General features: G+C 38.3%; 1 protein-coding gene across 8 annotated transcripts in view; it reads right to left on the bottom strand.

The window, feature by feature from the left end:
* Positions 1 to 4,435: 4,435 nt before the first annotated feature.
* The window catches only part of APC (APC regulator of WNT signaling pathway), a gene marked incomplete at its 3' end in the record, with an annotated part of 64,622 nt that continues 47,412 nt past the window's right edge, over positions 4,436 to 21,645 (bottom strand). For 3 of the 8 annotated variants that reach the window (XM_082013379.1, XM_082013381.1, XM_082013382.1), the window contains 7 exons: positions 19,355 to 19,733; positions 18,077 to 18,172; positions 17,075 to 17,214; positions 15,582 to 15,659; positions 12,311 to 12,427; positions 11,420 to 11,634; positions 4,436 to 10,997 (listed from right to left, as the gene is read on the bottom strand). In XM_082013379.1, coding sequence (XP_081869505.1) covers positions 4,436 to 10,997; positions 11,420 to 11,634; positions 12,311 to 12,427; positions 15,582 to 15,659; positions 17,075 to 17,214; positions 18,077 to 18,172; positions 19,355 to 19,733 — 7,587 coding nt within the window. Of the gene's footprint in view, positions 10,998 to 11,419; positions 11,635 to 12,310; positions 12,428 to 15,581; positions 15,660 to 17,074; positions 17,250 to 18,012; positions 18,173 to 19,354; positions 19,734 to 21,645 lie in introns of all 8 variants that reach the window. The other 5 variants (XM_082013378.1, XM_082013380.1, XM_082013384.1 and 2 more) reach the window with 3 other exon arrangements.

Below are 21,645 nucleotides of genomic sequence, written 5' to 3'. Positions count from 1 at the left end.
TTCAGAGTGAACAACAGTTAAGAGTAAAACCAAACCCAACTTTAATTTGCTTTTGCTGTCTCAAAAAGGGAGAAGAACAGGTCTTGGCATATCAGCTTAAAATTGCCTGAAATGGCTTGATCCGACCCACTGACCACCCATAAAGGAAGCTATCCCAACCTCTTTCTACCAGCCCTAGCTGTTTTATTTTCTTTTCTGCTGGCTCAGGCGGCACTTGTCCAACTTCGCACAGAGCAAATGCAGCATAATAAATGCAACACTGATCTTAGTCCTCCCATCAGTTCTGCTAGGTAGGAGATGAGCTAGTCCACTGAAAGGTCAGATGAGAGCCAGAATTCACAGCCAGGAGCATGGAAGGGAGAAGAAAACTTCTTTCAACAGTACCTGCTGCTGCTTAGATTCTAAAAGTAATATGGATCTTTATTCTGAAGCAGAATGAAGAAGCCAATACACTGTTGTCTTCTTGGTAATCTCAATTTCTGTTAAGGGGGATGGAGGGGGACAACAGACAGTTAGGAAGTACTCCAAAGCAACCATCAAAGAATTCAGTTGTCAGATTAGCAAACAAAAGTTTTGCAGTTTTATGCTCTGTTGGTATACTTCCAGAATAAAACCTCATTAATTTGTGGACAAAATATTCTCTCCTGTGCAGCTGATGCAATTTACTGGGGAAGATATGAAAGTACATCCCTGGAACAATATGGCTGACAGTCTCCAAAACTGTCCCTTTTCCTCCCCCTTTTACCCAAGACACAGCAACTAACTTCCCAAAGCCATCAAAGACACTAGTCTATGCTGAAGAATACAGTTGCTTACTGAAGTTTACAGCATAAACTATACTTGTATTCTGCAGCCAAATCCCACTTGAAACAACATTCCAATCTCATCAGGAAATCCTGACAAGGGTTTCAATTTTTTAGCTGTCATCTCTGACAGTTTTGAGAATTATCTTTAAGCTTTCAGGGGAAAATGCTCTGATAGAGAACTGCATATGCAAAATAAGATCAGTTCTCTTTTAAAGCAGGAATATGTAGTCAGAAGATCTTTCACAGAAACTGAGCAATCTTACCCATGGCACACTGCAAGAAACTAAAATGAATGTACATTTAAAAGAGTGAAGTAATTACAGTTTGTGGGGAGGTCACATTTCTGCTTTGTACATCAAGAGGACAAAGCTGTAAGTCAGTCTGAAATGAGCTTTATGACCATATTTTGAAGTACAAGCTTGATATGTTCTGGATATGGTAAGCTAATTCAAGGGCAACTAAAGGTCTGAGCACAAGTTCTACCAAAACCTGTAGAAAGGCAGTGCATCCCAGAAGAACAGTAAAATAAGTCTTTGTTTCCTTAGCTCCTGGCTTTTCTTTGTTTTGCCTTGACATAAATAATGTCCTCTTATCTGCTGTGGCAACTTCATAAAATCAAGGAACAAGAGTAAATCTCTAGCAGCATAAATCAAATCTGACTATCATGAATCTAGATATCATTAAAAAGATCCAAGACCAAATAAATACTTATTACAGCCATTTTTCATTTGTTTGGTTTTATAGTTCTCTGATCTGTTTTTATAGTTAAGCTTAGAATATAACTTTGTATCCCCATCACTAACATAAATCAAACATCATGGATGTCCTTAAATATTCTAAAAGGCTCTTAGTGGATACTAAGTATTTTAGATAAAGAATAAGAGAAATGTAGATCTGGAAAGGATTCCAAAAGATCACCTAAGCCCATCTCTGTACACAGGCAACGTAAAATATACTATTGTTCATCCCTATGAGATGTTTCATAAACCTCTTCTTAAAACTTCTATAATGGAAATTTAACAACTCCCATGGGAAGCATAGTGTATCACTACCTTTATAGTTGGAAAGTTTCTCTCTATCTTTGCTACAAATACCGGTTACTTATGAGGATATTAAGAGAAACTTCCCAATTATAGTGATCATGAAGCACCTCCAAGACTAGAGAAGCCACTGCAATTTCCAAAGACATTCTGGTGTTTGATATGCATAAAATTATTTATTGTTTCACTTCATCTTCTTCTGATTTCCTCAATTACAAAACTCAAATCAGAATTTCTTTACTGAGATTGAGGTTACCTTTAAATTCTTAAACTGACAGGACATAGATGTAAAGGTAATGTTAAACAGCTATCCTGGATTACGTGGTATATCTTCGTATTAATAGTTAAAAGCCTAGCACAAAAAAAGTTATCACATAATTTGTAAGAAAAGCAGCCTTATATTTTAAACTCAGGGACGGAGTTCTGTATTCTACTCCAGTAGGAAGTCCTGACTTTGACCACATCACATAATCTGTCTCTACTTCATCTTTAAAAGGACACTAATAGTAATATTAAAAGTTTTGTGAAGGTACTATATGCAAAATACTTCAAATGGTAACACGAGGACCGCTGCTTGTTAACAGATCCACTAGATGATATAGAACATGGCAAACTGACAGGAAGCAAAGAACAGAAGAGCAAATAAGATACTACTTCTGCCAAACAGGTATTTCGTATTGGCTTTTATCTAAATTGACTTCTGTCTGCTGACAGTATTTCAATTCTGTTCATAAACAGTACATGTCTTATGGTGAATTCAAGATGAAAACTGATTCATTTCAGTATCAGATGAAGTACAAAAGCCACAGATATGATACACTCTGCAACTTGTGTTAAAGCTACCATGAAGGTAAATTGCTCTATTTCAGGGCTTCCTGAAATCAGGACATTTTGAATCCTGAGTATCAATTCTTTAGAATGCTAACTTTAGAATAGTCCAGTTGAGATACAACAAAACTGACATACCGCTTCATGGTTTGTTCAATCATGCACAGAATGGTTAATGTTCTGTTCTCTCATGTTTCTACTTTAAACCAATTCTCATCTAAATTCAGACTATATTTGTACTTTTAAAACACAAATCTGTCTTTTTAGCATTGTCCTACCAAAAACCATATATGCGTTGAAAAGGCTTGAGGCAGCAAATGTCTTGGTTTATGTATAAAATTGGTTTTCTACTACACTAACAAGTTTCTTGTTGCCACGGGATTCTTGCAATTATTTTCCTCTTCATAATTTTTCAAACGTAAATTTAAAAAAATGCATAAAGATTTCAAATAGAATTAAAATTTCATTTTATAGTCACTATTTCACATTCTACATTATTTCCCCCCAATTAAAAAAAAAATTGTTTTACAAGTATTATTTTTATACATACACTATTGTTTCAGGCTTGCAGTCAGGAAAACAATTATACTGCTTGGCTACTGGAAATACCCTGCCTTTAGCCTTGTTACGCACCTGATATGTATGAAACTGTCTCAATTACAAATATATTACATAAGACTTAGGGCCTGATCCTGCAACTGTTACAAGCATCCCACAACAGCCGTGTGTCAGTGATAAGGAATAAGGAATATTGGAGGTGCAAGATTCTGCTGGATCAGGCCTTAAGTTTAAGTGCCTTATGCAACACATTATATGGTGAGATCTCAAAATAAAATACTGTATTTGTATGTAATGCAGAAGTAACACACACGGTTTACATATAGTAATAATTTATTCTGAAATGTTCATTTTAGTCTCTGTTGAGACATCACCCATGTCTCATTAATAAAAGAGCAGCCATCTCACCTCAAATACCAGAATATACAACAAGTTACAGCATAGCAAAAAAATTCTACCTACTTTAAGATAAAATCTAATTCAGGTAAAATAATTTTGTTCAAGGTTTTACCAGTTACACAGTTTTCCTTTTTTTTTTCTTGCAGAGCACAAAGAAAGTGTAAATTGTTACACCATAACTATCTATGCACATTATGTGACCACAGAAATGTTAATCATTACTTCAGAAAATGAACCATCAGTTCCACTCATGCAGAAAAGCAGGCTGGGAAAGCTTGTTCAGCAGAAACCATATTACTGTGAATTTCACAGCCACATGATTACTTATTGGGTTAGATGGACTCACAAATACTAAAACTGAGTATACTTTTTTGCATAAATAATACCAATTCTTCCCTGATGTAGTTTAGTCAGTCTGTCATCTAGAAATGATTGATAAAGCAATATGACTGTATCATCTCTATCTGCAATGTTCCATGATTTCAACAACAAGCAGTATTTCAAGGATTATGGGATGGGATGCTAATTAAATACATGTTAAACATACTGTACAAATATACTTGTCGTTAGCAATTTTATTTCAAACTGTCAATCAGGTATTCCTCCAAAATATTACCAGTGAAGACAAAGTATACTATCAAATATGGCTTCCAGAACAAGGACCTTCTAACAAGAATCAAACTTATTTACAACAAATAACAACAACAACAAAAAAATCAATCCCCAATCTTTTAAAGTTTCATTTGAAACAAGATTTCTCAATAGCTGCTGTATATAATACATCAGTTTTATTTTTTGTTGCACTTAAACAGAAGTTACCAGGTAAGAGCCAGAGTGACGTTTAGGACTCTGAGTTCCACTGGAGTCTGGGTTTTCAGACTTGGAGTCACGTTTCTTCGTGCTGTTATTTACTGGTGTTGGTATTTGCGATGGCCGAGCAGAACTATTGTCCACACTACTCTTCCTGCGGCTTGGATTGTAGTTGAAAGGAGTCACTCTTGCTGCAACAGCACCAATGGGGGAGCTGTGTTTGCTTGAGCTACTGGAACTGAATGGTGTACGCTCGCTTACAGTACTTTCATTATTTTCTGGTGCAGGAACAGGATTATTCTGCAGAGGCTTTGTTTCAGTGCCTTTCTTGTCTGGACTGTCCATCTGAAAGAAGGAGTTCAGACGGTTTTCTAAACCAATTGTACGAACAGGAACACCTCCACTCCCTGGGGTTTGTTTTTCTTGAATCTCTTTAGAATCTTTACCATTCACACCCCCTTTCTCTGAAACACTGTCAATAACAGGGGGAGTATTTCCAGTTGGGGACCTTCCAGATCGAGGATTGTTAATTGGACAGTCCTCTATCCTCACCCACACGTCCTCTGTCTTAGAGACAGCTGGTGCCATCTGATAGATGAGAGTTTTGGAATCAGAGCCATTTGTGGCACCTGAGGAAGAACGCTGAGGATCATTCATTATCTGAGAAATTTCATTTTCTTTTATTTTTCTCCAAGTACCTTTTGCTGGTGCTTGGCTTTCTTTACTTTGCTTGTGTCCAGAGAGAGAACTTCCATGTTGCTTTTCATCTTCACTTTTTGCCTTTTCACTGGATTCTGAAGAAGCTGACAGAATTGAGGAGGAACTTCCAGTTCTTCGCCAAGTGCTTACACGAGGAAGTGATGAAGAATGCTTACTATGCTCACGCTTCCATGTTCCTGATCTATTGATTGGCAATCTAGATGGAGACTCAGAATGAGAACGAGCTATATCATGACGTTTTGCTGGTCTCCCATCATATTCTACAGAAGGGCTCAGATTAGGGGGTAATTTTCGCCAACCACTAGTCTGGGCAGTTGAATGAGTGGACATATCAGGAAGAGATGGACTTAAAACTGGGGTCTGTAGTTGGGATCTGGTGGGAGAATCTGGCCTGGAAGGAGACAGAGATTCAAATGAAGCTGACTCTTCTAATTTCCGTCTTAGAGTTGGGCTTGGAGCTTCTTTAATAAAAGTTGACTGACGAACAAGAACAGGTCTCTCGGATCTGTCAGATTCACTTCCACTAGATTTTGTGGATGACATTCTGGATAGTTCAGTCTTTTTGTTTGATCCACCACTGCTGAGAGCTTGATTTAACCCTTTTGAAGCAGACTCACTTCGTGGAATACTACTGGTACTCTTAGGTAAGGCAGTTTGCTTTGTGAGGTTTTGCTGGCTCATCTGCCTGCCTGGTGATGTATATGACATTCTACCTGAACTTGAAGATTTAGTTGAAGCTGTGCTAGGAGATGATGTCCTTGGCAACTGAGACAGTTTGTTGGGAGGACTTATACCATTTCTTCCTGGGGAAATTGAGTTTCGTCCAGGAGACTGCAGAGGCCTACTTAATGGCTGCTGTTGAGGTCTAGAAGGAGTAGAGTCTCTAGATCCTGATCTAGAAGGTCCTTTACTTGATCCACTCTGGTTCAACCCTGATGGTTGCCTAGTTACAGGAGCTGGCTCAGGTTTCACTGATGACTTGACTCCTCTTGGAGAACTAGTCAAACTTTGGCCTTCACTGGGACTCTTGGAGTTTGTGTTTTTGAGTGGGGGACCTTTTTTGGAAACGGGACTAGTACTTGAAGAACTATTTCGAACTCCTGGAATGTGAATCATTGTCCTACCACGTGAAATTGAAGGCACACTTGTCTGTTGTGGTTGCTTCAACTGGCTTGAAACTTCTGAATTGGAGCGAGCTTTTCCTGTAATTATACTTTTATACACTTTCTTCCCTCCTTTGATTCCCCTGCTTTCAGATTCTACTTTTTTAGACTCCAGTGTACTCTTCTCTCCTGGCTTAAGAATTCTTGGACCCTTACTACTAGTGAAAGGTTTTTCTTCTTGGTCTGGGGTAAGATGAAATGGTGACCCTAGAGAAATACCAGATTTCAATGAAAGGATAGAATCGGAGTCTGATGAAGCTTGTCTAGACAGCGACGCAGCAGCTGCAGCTTGATGCAAGCTACTAACTATAGAATTTGCACCTTCTTGTATAGCTTTCCAATCGAAGTTCTCTGAATCAGGGGAGAAACCATGTTCTGAATCTGGCCTCTGTATCTCTCTCAAATCCAGTGTTAAATCTTCTGCCAATATACCACCTGTATTTCTGGAATTATTTTTTTCACTTTCACTCTTTATTCTTGAGGGTTTTTTCTTTTTAGGCATAGCAGAACTAATGCATTCCTGCAAAAGATCATCTTCTGAGTCAATACTAAGAGAACTCAGAGAGCTGTTTCTAGAGAAACATACAGGAGTATCTTCAACATGAAATGATTTAGGTGCATAACCAGAAGTCTGTGGTCTGCTTGATTCCATCTGTGAATCAGGAGCCTCAGTTCGCTTTGCAGGTTCCCCTTCTTTGTTGTTGTTGTTTTCCTGATCAATATCACTGAGGGAACTAAGAGATGAATTGCGAGAAAAACACACAGGTGTGTTTTCAATAGCAAAATTCTGCATTTTCTCATCTGTGGCTGCACCTCTGTCTGGAATATCTTTAGCTGACTGAGAGAAAGTTTTAGGCTGGCTTCTGCCTGTTGGATGTTTTTGACAAACTTGTGTCCTGTTACTTGCTTGCTGATTTGAAGACTGTTCTGGATTAGTGGAGTCCTTAGCGTCTGTTTCCTTTGCTTCTTTTCCTTTTCTTAATTCTGCCTTCTCCCTTGAAAGGTCAACATCATCATCATCAAAATCTAAAGAACTTAGGGAATCATTCCGTGAAAAACAATAAGGAGTTCCCTCAATAGGTGTGTAATGATGAGGAGAATCAAATGCAAAGCTTCCTCTTACACGCTCTTCATTATTTGGCAATTTGTCATTAAAATCTCTTGAATTGTTTTTCAGATTCTGTTTCTTTGCATCTCTGATCTCTGGATAGCTTCTTTCATTATTAACATTGCTTTTAGGCTCTGTGGTTTTTCTTGTATGTACTCTGTATTCATTATTTTGGGGAACAGGCTTTACAGGTGATGTTGGCTTCTTTTTCTCACCTTCTGGTTGGTTTTTATTACCTAGGGATGAAGATGCTTGTTGAATTTGATCCATTATCTTCTTCACTCTGAAAGGTTTGTGACTTTTTCCTTTTGGCATAGCTGAGTTAATGCACTCAGCCAGAATATCACCCTCTTCTGTTTTGTCATCATCCAGGCCTGGGGGAGTCACAGTTGAACTTTTTGCTCTCTGAGAGTCATCAGTATTTCTACCTTCTGTAGGAATGGTGTCTCGCTTTTCAAATTCCCCTGACTCTGCTCCTGTACCCACACTGTCTGCATGTGCCAACTCACTTGGGGGCGATTCTATTGTGAGATCACTCAGAGATGTAGCTGTTGAAAAATTTATTGGTGTACCCTCAACACAATATACCCGTGGCATATCATCTCCCGGTGTAAAACTCACATGCTTTTGGGATTGCAACCTGCTTTGTGAAGGCAAAAGTTTGTAAACTGGCAACTGGCTGGGCTTTCTGGCTACAGGAGGAGGTATTTTTGGAGCAGATGCTTGAGAAGGCTTTTTGGCTTTACGCGAAGACTTTGTTGGCATTGCAGAAATAATACAGGCTTCTAGTATTTCAATATCATCATCATCATCAGAATCATCCAGAATATCTTTTTCTGCTTCAGAAGTCTTCTCTGCTTTCTTCTCTTGGTTATCTTTTGTATCATCTGACTGCTCAGGTTCTGCTTCATTTCCATGTTCGTTTTCATGAACTGGGGGCATTATTCTTAACTCGACATCCTTCTGTATAAATGGCTCATCAAGACTCAGAGCACTCAGGCTAGAAGAGCAAGAAAACCCATCCGGTGTGCTTTCTGTGGCAAAATGTAGTAGTGTATCAGCATCTGGCAGTACCTGAACTCTCTGAACAGCTGCATTTACAGCTGCCTGTCTAGGACCTGGCTCTCTCTTTTCTGCACTGGGAACTTTACCTTTAGCTGTATCTCTTTTTACTTGAACTCCTTGAGCAGGGGGTGGTGTCTTACTTCTGCTTGGTGGCATTGTTTGTCCTGGGCTGTCTGGAAGGTCACTGGGACTTATAATACCACTTACCATTCCACTGCAAGGCTCACTTTGAACTGAACTGGCAATTGAACGGCTTTCAAAACTATCCAGGGAACTTACAGAAGTACATCTGCTGAACATGAGTGGTGTTTCCTGCACATAATGTTCTGGTGGGCTTTTAGGAGTCTGTGCACCACTCTTTGAGGGAGATTTGGCACCTGAAGAAAATTCAACAGCTTTATGCCTAGAGGAATCAGAAGGAGACAAACTAGAAGTCTGATGTCTACTGGATTTTGTTCTGATGTGTTGTGACGTTGATGTGATTTCAGTTACTGCACCTTCTGTAGATAGAGCCCCACTGTTTTCCTTCAGTTCTGCTATCTGTAGTGTATTATTAGCATCTGTCACACGTGTGGATTGATCACGTCCTATTTCATCTTCAGCTGATGACAAAGATGACAAAGAGCTACACCTTGAAAAACATATTGGGGTATCTTCCACACAGTAAGTTTGTATAGTTTCCTGATTAATAGAGGGAGTTTTACAGGAGGCAGTCTTTTGCACATGACTGCCTCTGTTCTGTGCAGAATTTGGATGAAGCTGATTCTGTCTCTTTGAACCAGCTGAGGGGGCTGATGTGTTCCCACTGCTTGAAGAAATATGGTCAGTTTTAGTACTTTGCACTGAAGAACTCTTTGAAAAAGTAAAAGATGGCTTCTGAGAAGGAGGAACTTCTGTTGAGTATTTTAAACTATAATCAATAGGCTGATCAACATGATGTTCCTCTTCATTGTACTTTATGCTATAATTAGTTGGTCTGTCTTCCTCGTCATGTTGTTCCTCCTCAGAGTAACGTTCACTATAGTTGGTTGGCTTATCATCATCATAATCCTCAACCTGGCACAAGGACTGGTTTACTTTCTGGTTCATTCCAAGAGCTGAGCCTACTCTGTTCTGATCTGAACCATTGGATCCTCTTGATCTGAAGGAAGAAACGCACTCTTGCTGTCCAAAAGGTGACTGATATTTCATGTGTTTATCATCTCCACTTTCAGTGTACACAGGGTAGGTTGCATTCTGGTTCCTTGACTGCCTTTGTTCATTTTGTTTCATTTCGTCTTCTATTATATGCTTAGGCCTTGCCCATCTTTCATTCTGAGAGGGACTTTGCCTTCCAGAATTTAACTGTTCATCTGAATATTTAAGACTATAATTAATAGGAGTGTCTAGCTCTCCATCATTATCATCCATATGATTTGCACTATGAATCTTATGTGCCAAGTCAGCTGGATATTGACCATAACTACAAAATTTACTTTCATCATCTTCAGAGTAAGATTCAATAGAAGGCTTCATTTGGCCTCTTTTACCATAGCCATCGCTGCTGCTGACGCTATTTAAACTATCATTTGAAGACCTCTTGTATTCCATTTTTGTATAAGGCACAGGACATGTCCTGTTTGAATTCTCAGATTTAGGAAAGTATGTATTTGAGTGAGTATGGGCAGCAGCTGATCTCCTTGGGGCATTTCTGTCTTCTGTCAAACAGTGCATTTCAGAAGTGGAACCAGAACTTCTGTCTTCTTGTGGAATATGCATGCTTGTTACTTCTTCCATGACTTTGGCAATCTGAGCTGCAGCAGTAGAAATCTGCACTCCTATTCTCTTAGAGGAGTTCCCAGTATTCTCTGCAGCTGGATGATAGGTATTTAAACCTACTGCCCGATCCCTATCAAGACTTCTGTCCTTCTCGGATCGAGAATTTTCCATGTTTCCTCTACTGGAAGAGGAGGAGCCAGGCAATACTGTAGTATTTAAATATGGTGAAAGTACAGTCATATTACCAGCATTAAAACTCTCTGATCTGCATAAACCATCATCATGCCGATTGGAGTCCAAGACATACTCACTGTACATGTTTTGCTTATGTCTCTGCTTATTACGGTGAGATGCTTTAGGGCTTAAATTATCAATGTTGTCAAAAGTCTCTGATAAATGCTGAGCATCTAATTCTGCTTCCAGTGCCTTTTGTTTTCTGACATGAAGAGATGGTAAGCTTGATCCTGGAGACATAATGTTGGCATCCTTATATTTTGCTGGCCTGTTTGCCATGAGGTTTCTTAGAGCTGCAGCACTACCCATGGCTATCATTTTGTGTTTTGAGTGAATGAGATTTTTCAGCATGCTGACTGCTCCCATGTCCCACAGCGCCTCCTGATCCTTCGCATTTCGTGCGGAAAGATTCCACAGGGTCCCACATGCATTACTGACTATTGTCAAACTGTGTGACTTCAAGTGTTGTAACAAGGTTTGTAAGCAGCTGTTCTCTCGCAAGATTTGCCTGGTGTTGAGTAATGGAAAACAAACATCAGTAAGTGGCATTTCAAAAGGATAACAGACAAAGCAAAACAAAAACCTATTATGCTAGAGGCAAGTTTTGCCTGTAGAAAGGATAATCACGAATTCTCCCCTGCAAATTTCTCTCATATTTCCTCTAGCTTTCATCTGAATGCTAATCAAATCCTATTACAAATGTGAATAGTTAGCTTTTAGTACAGTTCATCACTAACAAGCAGCAGGTATTAATCTGTTTGCATACTCCTGTTATGTAAGTGAAGTACTTGCCTTTTCAAATGCATTAAAAATTAACTGTACTTAATTACTATGTCTAATACCTGCACTCATACTAAGACTCAGTAATAGAAATTGTCTGCTAAATATACATGTGGAACCGCTAAAGATTTTCAGAAAATGTATACCCACCTATGGTCCTCATTAGTAGCAATTAAGCTGGAAACATTTCTTAATATTCCTCCTCCACTTTCTATGATGGCTAAAGTGTTTGTTTGGCTCCGGTATGTCAGTGTGCCGACTAGAAATGCAAGAGCACCATCAACAGCACATATATCAGCTTTGTTCTCAGTACAGTGTGCTGACAAATTCCATAAGGCACTCAGAACACTTTTTAGGGTGGATTCCTAGGAAAATAACAAAATGACAGAATTAGAGGAGTTTTCAACTCAGCTCTCAGAAATACATAAGTTAGCTTCAAGGAGTTATGTATGTTCCAATTTCTGCTTTCTGGGCTGGTAAGCTAGATGTAGGCAGCAGTGCACACATACATATTTTTGTTCACTTCTCTCTTTCCTTCACCTATGGATTTGGTATTGCTTGCCACAAAGTTTTAAGAAGTGTGAGCCACAATACTTGTTATCTCACATAATGATAAAAATGGCTTGAAGACTAACTAGGCAGGGGAATCTGGGATGGAATATAATCCTGTCTGGATACCAAAAAAATATTAAAAAAATTACAGAAGTGGCAGTTATATATTCATTAACTCAAAAGAGGTTTTATTAAATTGCAAAATTATAAAAAAGGCTATTGCAACAGCACAACTCATGAAACTGAAGAGCAAAAGCTGTCAACCCTCATAAATAAAATTACAGGAATACTAGTAGTTTTGGGATGTCATTGTTACATTGTGGTCTGCTGCCATGCTAACTCAAAGCAACTGTCTTCTTCAAAGCCAGTTACCTAAAACACCCCAAATATTTGACCAACTGCTTTTATCAAAAAGGACAACAATATTTGTGCATTGTGTAAAATTAATGTAATGTCTCAAAATTTATCTCAATAATTTATACAGGATACCTTCTTAACTTCTAAAGCACATTCCATCAATGCTTTCACACTTCCAACTTCTCTTAGAGTCTTTTTACTGTTTACATCTGCTCTCCAGGACAAGTTCCTCAACACACTTGCAATGACCTACAAAACGTGAAAGAAAAATAACGTATCTCAATATATAGCTACTTCTTTAGCAGGTTATCAGCCTTTCCTCCTGGATTTCTGGAATGCTATGGATTAATTAACAGTGCTCATGTTCAGCTACTGAACTAGCCCTTTGCTAAGATCTGCATTTTGTTGTGTTGCCTGCTAGACTGTTCTAACATTTCAGTATGAAGTTTGATCAAAGGTATTGGCTTTTGTGTGTGGGTACACAAAACAAAGATGTGAAATCAGGTTCCCTGCTTTCCACACTGGTGAAAAATTTATCCAAAAATTCCGATTTGTGCTTTACTCTGATGTCTGTACTGGACTTACATAATCTCAGGAGAGATTCCTATCACCTTTTTCTCAGTTTTTCTGCTTGTGAAATAGAGTAACACTTTCCTGTACCTAAGACGGTATGAATACTTTAATGTTTATAAAGCTCTTTAAAGTCTTTTAAAAATACACTGTCTTTTACAATCAGAATAGTTATCTATAGAAGATGAGTAGCCATTCAGCCTATGTCCTTGCCCTTGGCAGCAGCTAGACTGAGATAGACTGTCACTATAGTGGACAGTCACAGAATCATAGAACAGTTTGGGTTGGAAGTGACCTTTCAGGTCATCTAGTCCAATGCCCCTGCAGGGCAGGGACACCTTCAACTAGATCAAGTTGCTCAGAGCCCCGTCCAACCTGACCTAGAATGTTGCCAGGGATGGGGCATCCACCACCTCCCTGGGAAACCCGTGCCACTGTTTCACCACTCTCATTGTGAAAAAATTCTTCCTTAGATCTAGTCTAAATCTGCCCTCTTTTAGTTTAACACCATTACCCCTTGTCCTATTGCTACAGGCCCTGCTAAAAAGTCTCTCCCCATCTTTCTTATAGGCCCCCTTTAAGTACTGGAAGGCTGCAATACAGTCTCCCTGGAGCCTTTTCTTCTCCAGGCTGAACAACGCCAACTCTCTCAGCCTGTCTTCACAGAAGGGGTGTTCCATCCCTCGAATCATTTTTGTGGCCCTCATCTGGACCCGCTCCAACAGGTCCATGTCCTTCCTGTGCTGAGGGCTCTACAGCTGGACACAGGACTCCAGGTGGGGTCTCACCACAGCAGAGTAGAGGGGCACACATATTAAACTCCATCCATTTACAGGCTGCAGAAAGTATGTATATCCCTCATAAAATGTATTTGACAGAAAACTGTTACCTATGAATGTTCTCATTGTCACAGAAGTGCACAAGCTCATTACATTATATGATGAACGCACCCTTGCTCACACCCAGAGGGGAGCACAGCGAGGCAGTGGCAGATGGAAGATCCCAGTACTACCCTGCCCTGGCTGCTCCCAGGCCCACCACGGGAGCCATCAGCCCGTCAGAGGCCTGTCTCAGCGTGCCCAGAGGAGCGCAGGGGCCCAAAGGCAGGTGGGAACCCAAACTAAAGGCTCAGAGGAGGGGACACCCTGTCCGGGCTCTTTCCAGGGCTCTGCCAGGAGACCCACAGCCCCATGGCCCAGGCGTGAGACCCATTCAGGGAAGTCAATGGAAGCAGCTCAGCTCTCTGCACCTTTTGGACTGAGGCAGGTCTGTCCAGAAGTCCTGGCCACCGGATGCAGGACACTTTATGGGATCCAGGGGAAGAGCATTCTGAGATTGTAGAAGACTTATTATGGGATGAGAGGATCCAAGGCAGGTAAACGGACGGATGTAGGTGATTCAGGGAGGTATAAGCATGGGAGGACACAAGCATAAGGGGACAGAAAGGCACAGTGGCATCTAAACAATCAGCTGGCTGATATCCTTGTCTGGCCATGCCCTTTGCCTGATGAGCACAGTCTGTCCCATATTCTTATTAAATCCAGCCTCTAACTTTTCCTGAGTGAAGTCTACTTGCCAGTGGCTGAAAGCACACCAAGGGTCAGAGGGCCCATGTGTCCGTGACTTCCTTTTCAAGAATACTAAATATACTTAATATCTGCCCTAATACCAAATCAGAGAGTTTACCCAATGATGTCTGTTGTAATTCTAATTATTTTCTCAATTGTAACTAGCTAGCTCGTCCTCTGAGTGGAGAAAAGTTTTCGTGAACAGTGTTTTAAGACATAAAGTAAATTTTACTTAAAATTGCTCTTTCACCTGATGATTCACTCAAACTGCAAGGAAAACAGGGTTTTCCTTTCCAAAAGCTGTTCCAGTTTGTTTACAGCATCTATTCATTAAAATGGATTATATTTTAGTATTTAATTTTAAACAAGTTCCATACCAATGAACAACAGTTCTGTGCTTTCAACTGTGGGAATCACCCTAAGCACTTCCTAAAGGCTTTACTTTCAGGCTGTTTTCTTTACACAGCAGAGCCATCGGAAAAGACACTCAGGTGTCACATCGAACACTTTGCTCACACTTTGTAAGCTGCTTTGGGAGGTGCTGGTGTTAAGAGTAGTTACCTACCTACTAAAAGAATAACCTTGTCAAGTAAAATGCAGATTCTCTTTTAAAATACAGCTTCCTCTGCTATTATTCACCTATTATTTACTTGCTGCCCCTGAAGGAGGAGCCACAATACTGTATTAACCCTCTGGGTAATCCCACTCCATTAGCACCATCACTAGTCAACCAAATTAAAGAATTTAAGATGGCTCAAACTTATCTTTAAAGCTGGACTTCCACTAACAGAACAGCATCATGAAAGTGAGTTTTATAACCCATATACTATGTGCTTTGGTAAAAAAAACAGAATATGGCCCACAGTTAAGCATTTTTACAAGAAGAAAGTGGTACTTCATTATTTGCGGAATGACTACAGGTACAAAACGTGCATCAACGTTAAGGCATACAAGACAACTTAAGAACAACAATTACAAAAAAACCAAAAAAACCCCCAAAACAGGCTGGGATGAATGAAGCATATTTCAAAGACAGAGCCTAATTAAAATAATAAAAAAAAAAGCTGTCGGACAGCACACTATAATTCCATCATCTTCATGAAGTTTCAAGTATAAAAATAATTGTTGGTGATGCCAAATGAGTAGAAGGAAGGTAAATATTAGGAAAGGAGAACAGTATTTTAATACAATGCAATGAAATTCATGGGATGCAAAGTGATGGAAATGTCCCCACTAAAGAAACACTTCATCTCAATGGACGTTACCTGCTGCAAGTCTTCACTTTCAGATTTCAGTTGGGCTACAAGAGCTCTCATGCAGCCCTTCATAGAACATAATGTAGCCTGTTAGGAATCAGAAGGAAAAATAAAATGAATAGTTTTAAATGATAGGTTAGGTGGCTTGCTTCTGCACAATGTTGTGATATTTTGAACTAATCGTATCTGAAGTTCAGTAAAAGCTTACTAAAATATGTTGCCAACAAGAAATAATTGGTTTACAACTACTAAAAAGTTAAGCTAACTATCAGTTTCTATTCTGGACAGTTAAGTAAATGGCAAAGTTGTGCTAAATTTTGTATGTTTTACAACAGGTGTAGGACTTGACTGGGAACATTACTACCTTAGAAGCCGCCTTTACTGTGCCCCGGATAAAAATCACCTGTGAGCTGGCACTGTGTTGTTACCTGCTGTCTATTGAGACTCACAATCATATTTTTTTCTTTCAAATAGACATAGTGTGAAAAATAATATGAATATTTAAAACTGTCACAAATAAAACAAGGCATATGAAGAACAACTTTTTAAGAATACAATAGCAATTGAAAAACTGTAAGGCTTATGTTGGAAATTGTTGGCAACAAAGCACAGTTAAAAATTATTCAAAAACAAGTATGTGTGGGACTGTACTACTTGTCAGCTGGACAGCACATACATTTACGTCACTGAGTAGTTTATGCTATAAACCCAGTATCTGCAGCTCTGCAGCGGTTACTGACTGGATGATGTAGAGCGACAGTATTTTGTGAAGTAATTCATTTGCAGCAAGGATTTATGCTTTACTCTTGTCTAAAATTTGTAACAAACGCGTTATATGAAGCCCGTTACTTCCATTCACTCCTCAAATGTCTTCCTCTAGAGTAGAAAGATAAAAGTCTTCTCAGCATGAAGTTACTCTGGGGCAAGAAATTATTGAAACTTTCTATCTTTCGAAAGCAAGGTCCTTGTCAGAAATTAGGGTACCTATTTCCTCTTATAATAACTGATGTTGTGCCCAGTCTGAGCCAGATTCGTTCCAGGTATTTAAAAGCAAGCTCCAGCCTGAAGTGGTTTGCAAGATTTCATCAGACAGTAATAGTACTGTTAAATAACTGACAACTTTACAAAATTTGACTCGATTAGCAGTTTTAGTTCAACATCCTCAGAAAAGTCAGTAACTATCCATAATCATTGGTCCATAGTCATTACGTGCTATACTAATCTAATGCTCATAAAGAAATTCAGCCAATAGATAAAATCTTTACTTTCAGTGACAAATTAAAAGTGATTTAATTTGAGAGTTGATACTATACTTGCATGATACAACACTCAGTTCGTGGTGCGCTCTGTCAGGAACAGGATGGAATGACAGGTATTTTGAACTTCTGTCTTGAGCTCAGACTCAAGATCCTGTCCTGGAGATCTTCATCACCTGTCTGAAGACTAGAATTCAAACATAGCTATGAACTGAAATTACTGTATGTTTAAAATTCTACCGTTACCTTGTTTGCCACATCTCCAAAAGTCAAGTTTGTCAGAGCCATTCCAGCATATCTCCTTAAGGTGACACTATAGTGATCATTTGTAAGTCCATACATTTCACAATCCACTTGCAACAGTTCAGCAATGGCCTGCAAACCTCCTTTAAAAACAAAAAACCAAGAAAGTAAACAATATCTGTACACAAGTACAGTATATATATACTAAGAAGCAAATTGCATTTGTATGTACAGAACTAAATCTCAAGCATCTGAAAACCAGAAAACTCAGAAAGGTAAATAATTGTTAAATGACGACTCTGGATCTTGAATCCTGTCCTTTGTAGCAACTGACAGGCATGATAGGATGACATTGAGATTTCAGGGAAAAATGGGAACAGGAGGAATTATGAGGAAGCAAGCAGCACACTCCTCAATTCCATCCAGCCAAAATCAAGTTTGATCAGTAAATTCGCATCAGTTACATAAAAGGCTATTTAGTAAATCTGAAAATTACTGATTTAATTATTATTACTGAATGTTATTTTCTAAGAAAGATAAATAGATTATTTTCATTGATAATGAAAAGTGGCAAATTAAGGAAAATTGCGTGCATAGGATTTACTGAGCATAGACTAAAAAATTCAGGCTTTATACAGGAGCGAACTCAGAAAACAAAAAAAACCCCAACCACTAAATCGCCACCAAAAAAACTCCCACGCTGGAAAGTAGTCTCCATTGTAAGTCCAATACTTTTAAAATTGCAAATATTTCCTACTACTCTTCAAAAATTCACAATTCATGCTAGAAAAAAAAGAGTAACTGACATCATGATTTATCCACTGGGAAATGGTCTGGTTAATTTAAACTGCATTCATCACTTAGAGGGCAACAACTGACACAAGTGAACTGATGATCTGTTTAAACGAGTAGTGAAAAAAGCCATATATCCAGTGAGGTACACAAGGTGTGTCAATGTTTCCAGAAGCTTCTCAAAGGAAGTCAGAGTAATACATTTGGTCTTACCAAGCTCATTCATTGCATGCCTGTGTTCTTCATCAAATGAAAGTTTCATCAAAACACACACTGCAGGACAGATTTGATGATCCACTGGAGCAGGCACTGATCCAGAAATAGGTAATAATTAGTATTTCATACGTGATTTTGTCTAGATAATAAGTTTTCCAAAGCGAATCTAATCTTAAAATAAATCAGTTGCAGTTTTGTTCAGGGTTTGTATCTTCCCAGTAATCCATGAACAGACAATTATTTAATAATGTTACTAACAAATGCGTGTACTAGAAATATATTTGATGCTGAAAAAGAAATTAGGGAGAATCTTTTATGTATGTGTTAAGTAAGAACCGGTATGACTCCCACTACAAAAAAAATTATCTTACTACCTTTAAAAGTTAATCTTAGTGAAACAAACCAGTAAATTTATATATTCTGGTGGTATCAAATAATAGGTCACCTAAGATGAAGCTGCTCCTTTGGGTGTTATGTCCTTATGAATGGTTAATTAAGCCCTTCATTTCATAACTGCGAAGTTTTTAAGTTCATATTTTTGTGAGCTAGTTTCTGGCTAATGCACAAATGGTATCAGCACACCTTGTCAGAGCCCCACTCCTGCTAAGAGGCTCTTGCAGTGAACTCCAACACCCATGACATAGCCCACTGATTTCAGTAGTATGTCATAGGCACCTACAGCCTGTATTTACAAAATGCACTCAAGTCAGAAAAGCAGCTAAGCAATCCAGAAGGTTACATCTTTTTTCTAAGTGTTTCCTGAGAAAACTCCTATTCGCTTATATTATCACTTCTTTCATATTTTAATACTGAAATATTTCTTACATACAACATTATAAATAACAGTTCATATTATATTGAAGAGATTATTTCATTTGGATCTCCGTCCCTCTCCTAAATGTGCTATCTCCTGAATACATATGCATGAAAAGCAATTCAGGATCATTGATATAGATATGTTTCATTATCCATTAAAATGTAAAATAAAATTATACTAATTCACATTTTATAAATACAAAACACTAGAACTACTGTCTGGAAAGCACACCAAAGTCTATGATTTAAATAACAAGTTTATAAACAGGGTATAAGGTACCTGTAATAGATACTACTTCCTAACACTACTTCAACTTCAAAAAAATAAAATATATATACACATATATAGAAGAAAACTCAAATACATTCAACAAGAAGTCAGATTAAAGTTGTACTTTCTGGAAATTCACTGTTTTAAATATATCCTTGAAACACTTTTATATGGCTTGCAGAACCTACTTGGATTTTTGTCTTGGTCCATGCCTTGTTCATGTGCTTCCTGCCATTCCCAACATGTTTCACAGTAAGCACGGATCTGCTCCAAAAGATGGAGCACGCGGATTTCCCGTCTGCCTCGCTTATCATCAGGCTGGGAGTGAATGATGTTATGCAGTGCTGCGCTGGCTCTGGCACGAGCCTCTTTACTACCACGAGAGTTTCCTAACAAGACAGAGTCTTTATCGTTGCCATGTAAAAGCTGAATGAGGAGAGGAAGACATCCAGACTGACGCATGGCTATGCAGCTGTCCTGGGAGCTAGACATTGCTAGCAATGTTCTTGACATGTCATCTTTATCATGAGTACCAAGCATTGATAACAATGAATACACCATTTCCACCTGCAGGTCAAATGATTTTAAAAATACAATTACATTAAAAAAATACACATTAAATTGAGATTTGAATGCAACATATAAGCAAAAAACCCCTTATTTAATGATGTAAAAAAAATAGTGCTATTTAGAAATAATTAAGTACTATTACTACTTCAGCATTCATAATCTTAATACATTTCACTTAGTGGTTAAATGGCTAGAAGAAGCTGCATCTAACTGTATTAATCTACAAGACCAATGGCAAAGACTTCCAGTTTTCCATTGTACAAAAAAATTAAATGTACTAATAGAAGTGTTTCAGTTTGAGAAATCTAAAATATATTTTGTCTAAAAAAATTTTGTTCTGTATTGATCACACTTTTATGTAAAGATGTTCTTCAGTGAAAAACTGTTATGTGATATTAATACAATTATTCTAGACAAAGCATAAGAATGATTACATTAATTTTTAGTTTACGTTGTGCTGAAAAAAATGTAACATCCATGTATTTTAAAGTTTTCCTTTAAAACTGTTTCAAATTAACTAGTAACTTTTTGTTACGATGACTGACTTGCATATGGACCAGATTTACAGCAAATGCAAAACTGAAGAGTTATATTAACACTTGTTCAAGTTTACAGGGATAAAACCAGTAAAAGCAAACAAATGCTTATTTTATATAAAATACTGAGCATTTGTCAAATCAAGCCATGAAAATCCAGCATTACACATTTAACTTGAGTAATCAAGTTTCTCATTAAAAAAAGCAATTTTTGAGGGATTCCCATGGCTGTCATCTAATACAGTGGTCAACAGGTCAACACACTATTTGGTTTGTCTTTCCCATTCTGTTTTCTTCAACAATAGCTTTAGATCCAGAAATGTATTTGGTTCTTCTAGTGAACTTCTAGTAGAATAACAGGATGTAGAGGATGATTTTAGATACTATCTAGAAACTCCAAACTCCTAAAGCCAAGATAAACAGGAACATTCGAAATCAAAGCACAACATAAAGAAACTATCAAAGGGAACTGTAAAGTAGCAGTGTGTGTGTTTCTTTAGAATATACCCATTGAGGAAGAAATGAGACTTTGAACTGTTAGACAAAGTTTTCTACTAATAATTATATATTTGCGCTGGTTACCAGACCAATGAATGATTCTATTTGGTTTCTTCACAGACAATTCAAATGTGCCTGAAGATGAGCACAAATACCAAGTTATAAAAACACTGGATAGCAGTGGGTAGACTAAGTAGCAAGTCTGTTGACATGTACTTCTCTAAATACGATAGGACTGCTGAAGCAATAGAAATCTTAGAATCTGTGAAGCTGTATGACCACATGCAAAATCCACCAATACAGTCTTGGAGCCAATGACAGCCTAGCATTCCAGTTTGGAGGTCCTGTTTTCTAGGTTTGGGGAAAAAAATCAAATAGAGTATCAAAACAAACCACTTGGATTCTTAAAAGGAGAGTGAATTTAATCTGCTGTTTTCATGCCTCTTAACAGACACTTCAAGTGGCAGCTTTAATCCAAAGTTATTTGGATTTGGAAGGTAGAAGTTTTTATCAGAGAACAAAGCTGAAGCTGCCACCAAAATCTGGCCTCCAGGCTGTGGCAAATATAGTATAGGAGAAACTAAAAAAAAAAAAAAAAAAAAAAAAAATATTTGTCTGTCTGTCTCTCTCTGTATACACACACTGCCCACAGACTCATCTCTTTCTGCATCTGCAAGTGCATTCCTCTATTAGAATCCCTACCACTTTCCCTTCTTCTCAGGCATTAATATTAAGCTTTTCCTACACCGTAGCACACGCTGTTCAACCTGTTTCTTTGCCTGTATCCTTCCACAGTCACTCCCTTTCCCTGCCTTCAGGGTTCTCCCATTGTTTGCAGGTTTTGGGAATTCTACAATGTGCCACGAAAAGTCACA

This window comes from Phaethon aethereus (assembly GCF_964289735.1).
Source record: "Phaethon aethereus genome assembly, chromosome: Z".
Taxonomy (NCBI): domain Eukaryota; kingdom Metazoa; phylum Chordata; class Aves; order Phaethontiformes; family Phaethontidae; genus Phaethon; species Phaethon aethereus.
Note: the sequence above shows the minus strand (reverse complement) of the source record. Positions and strands in the feature narration are given on the sequence as shown.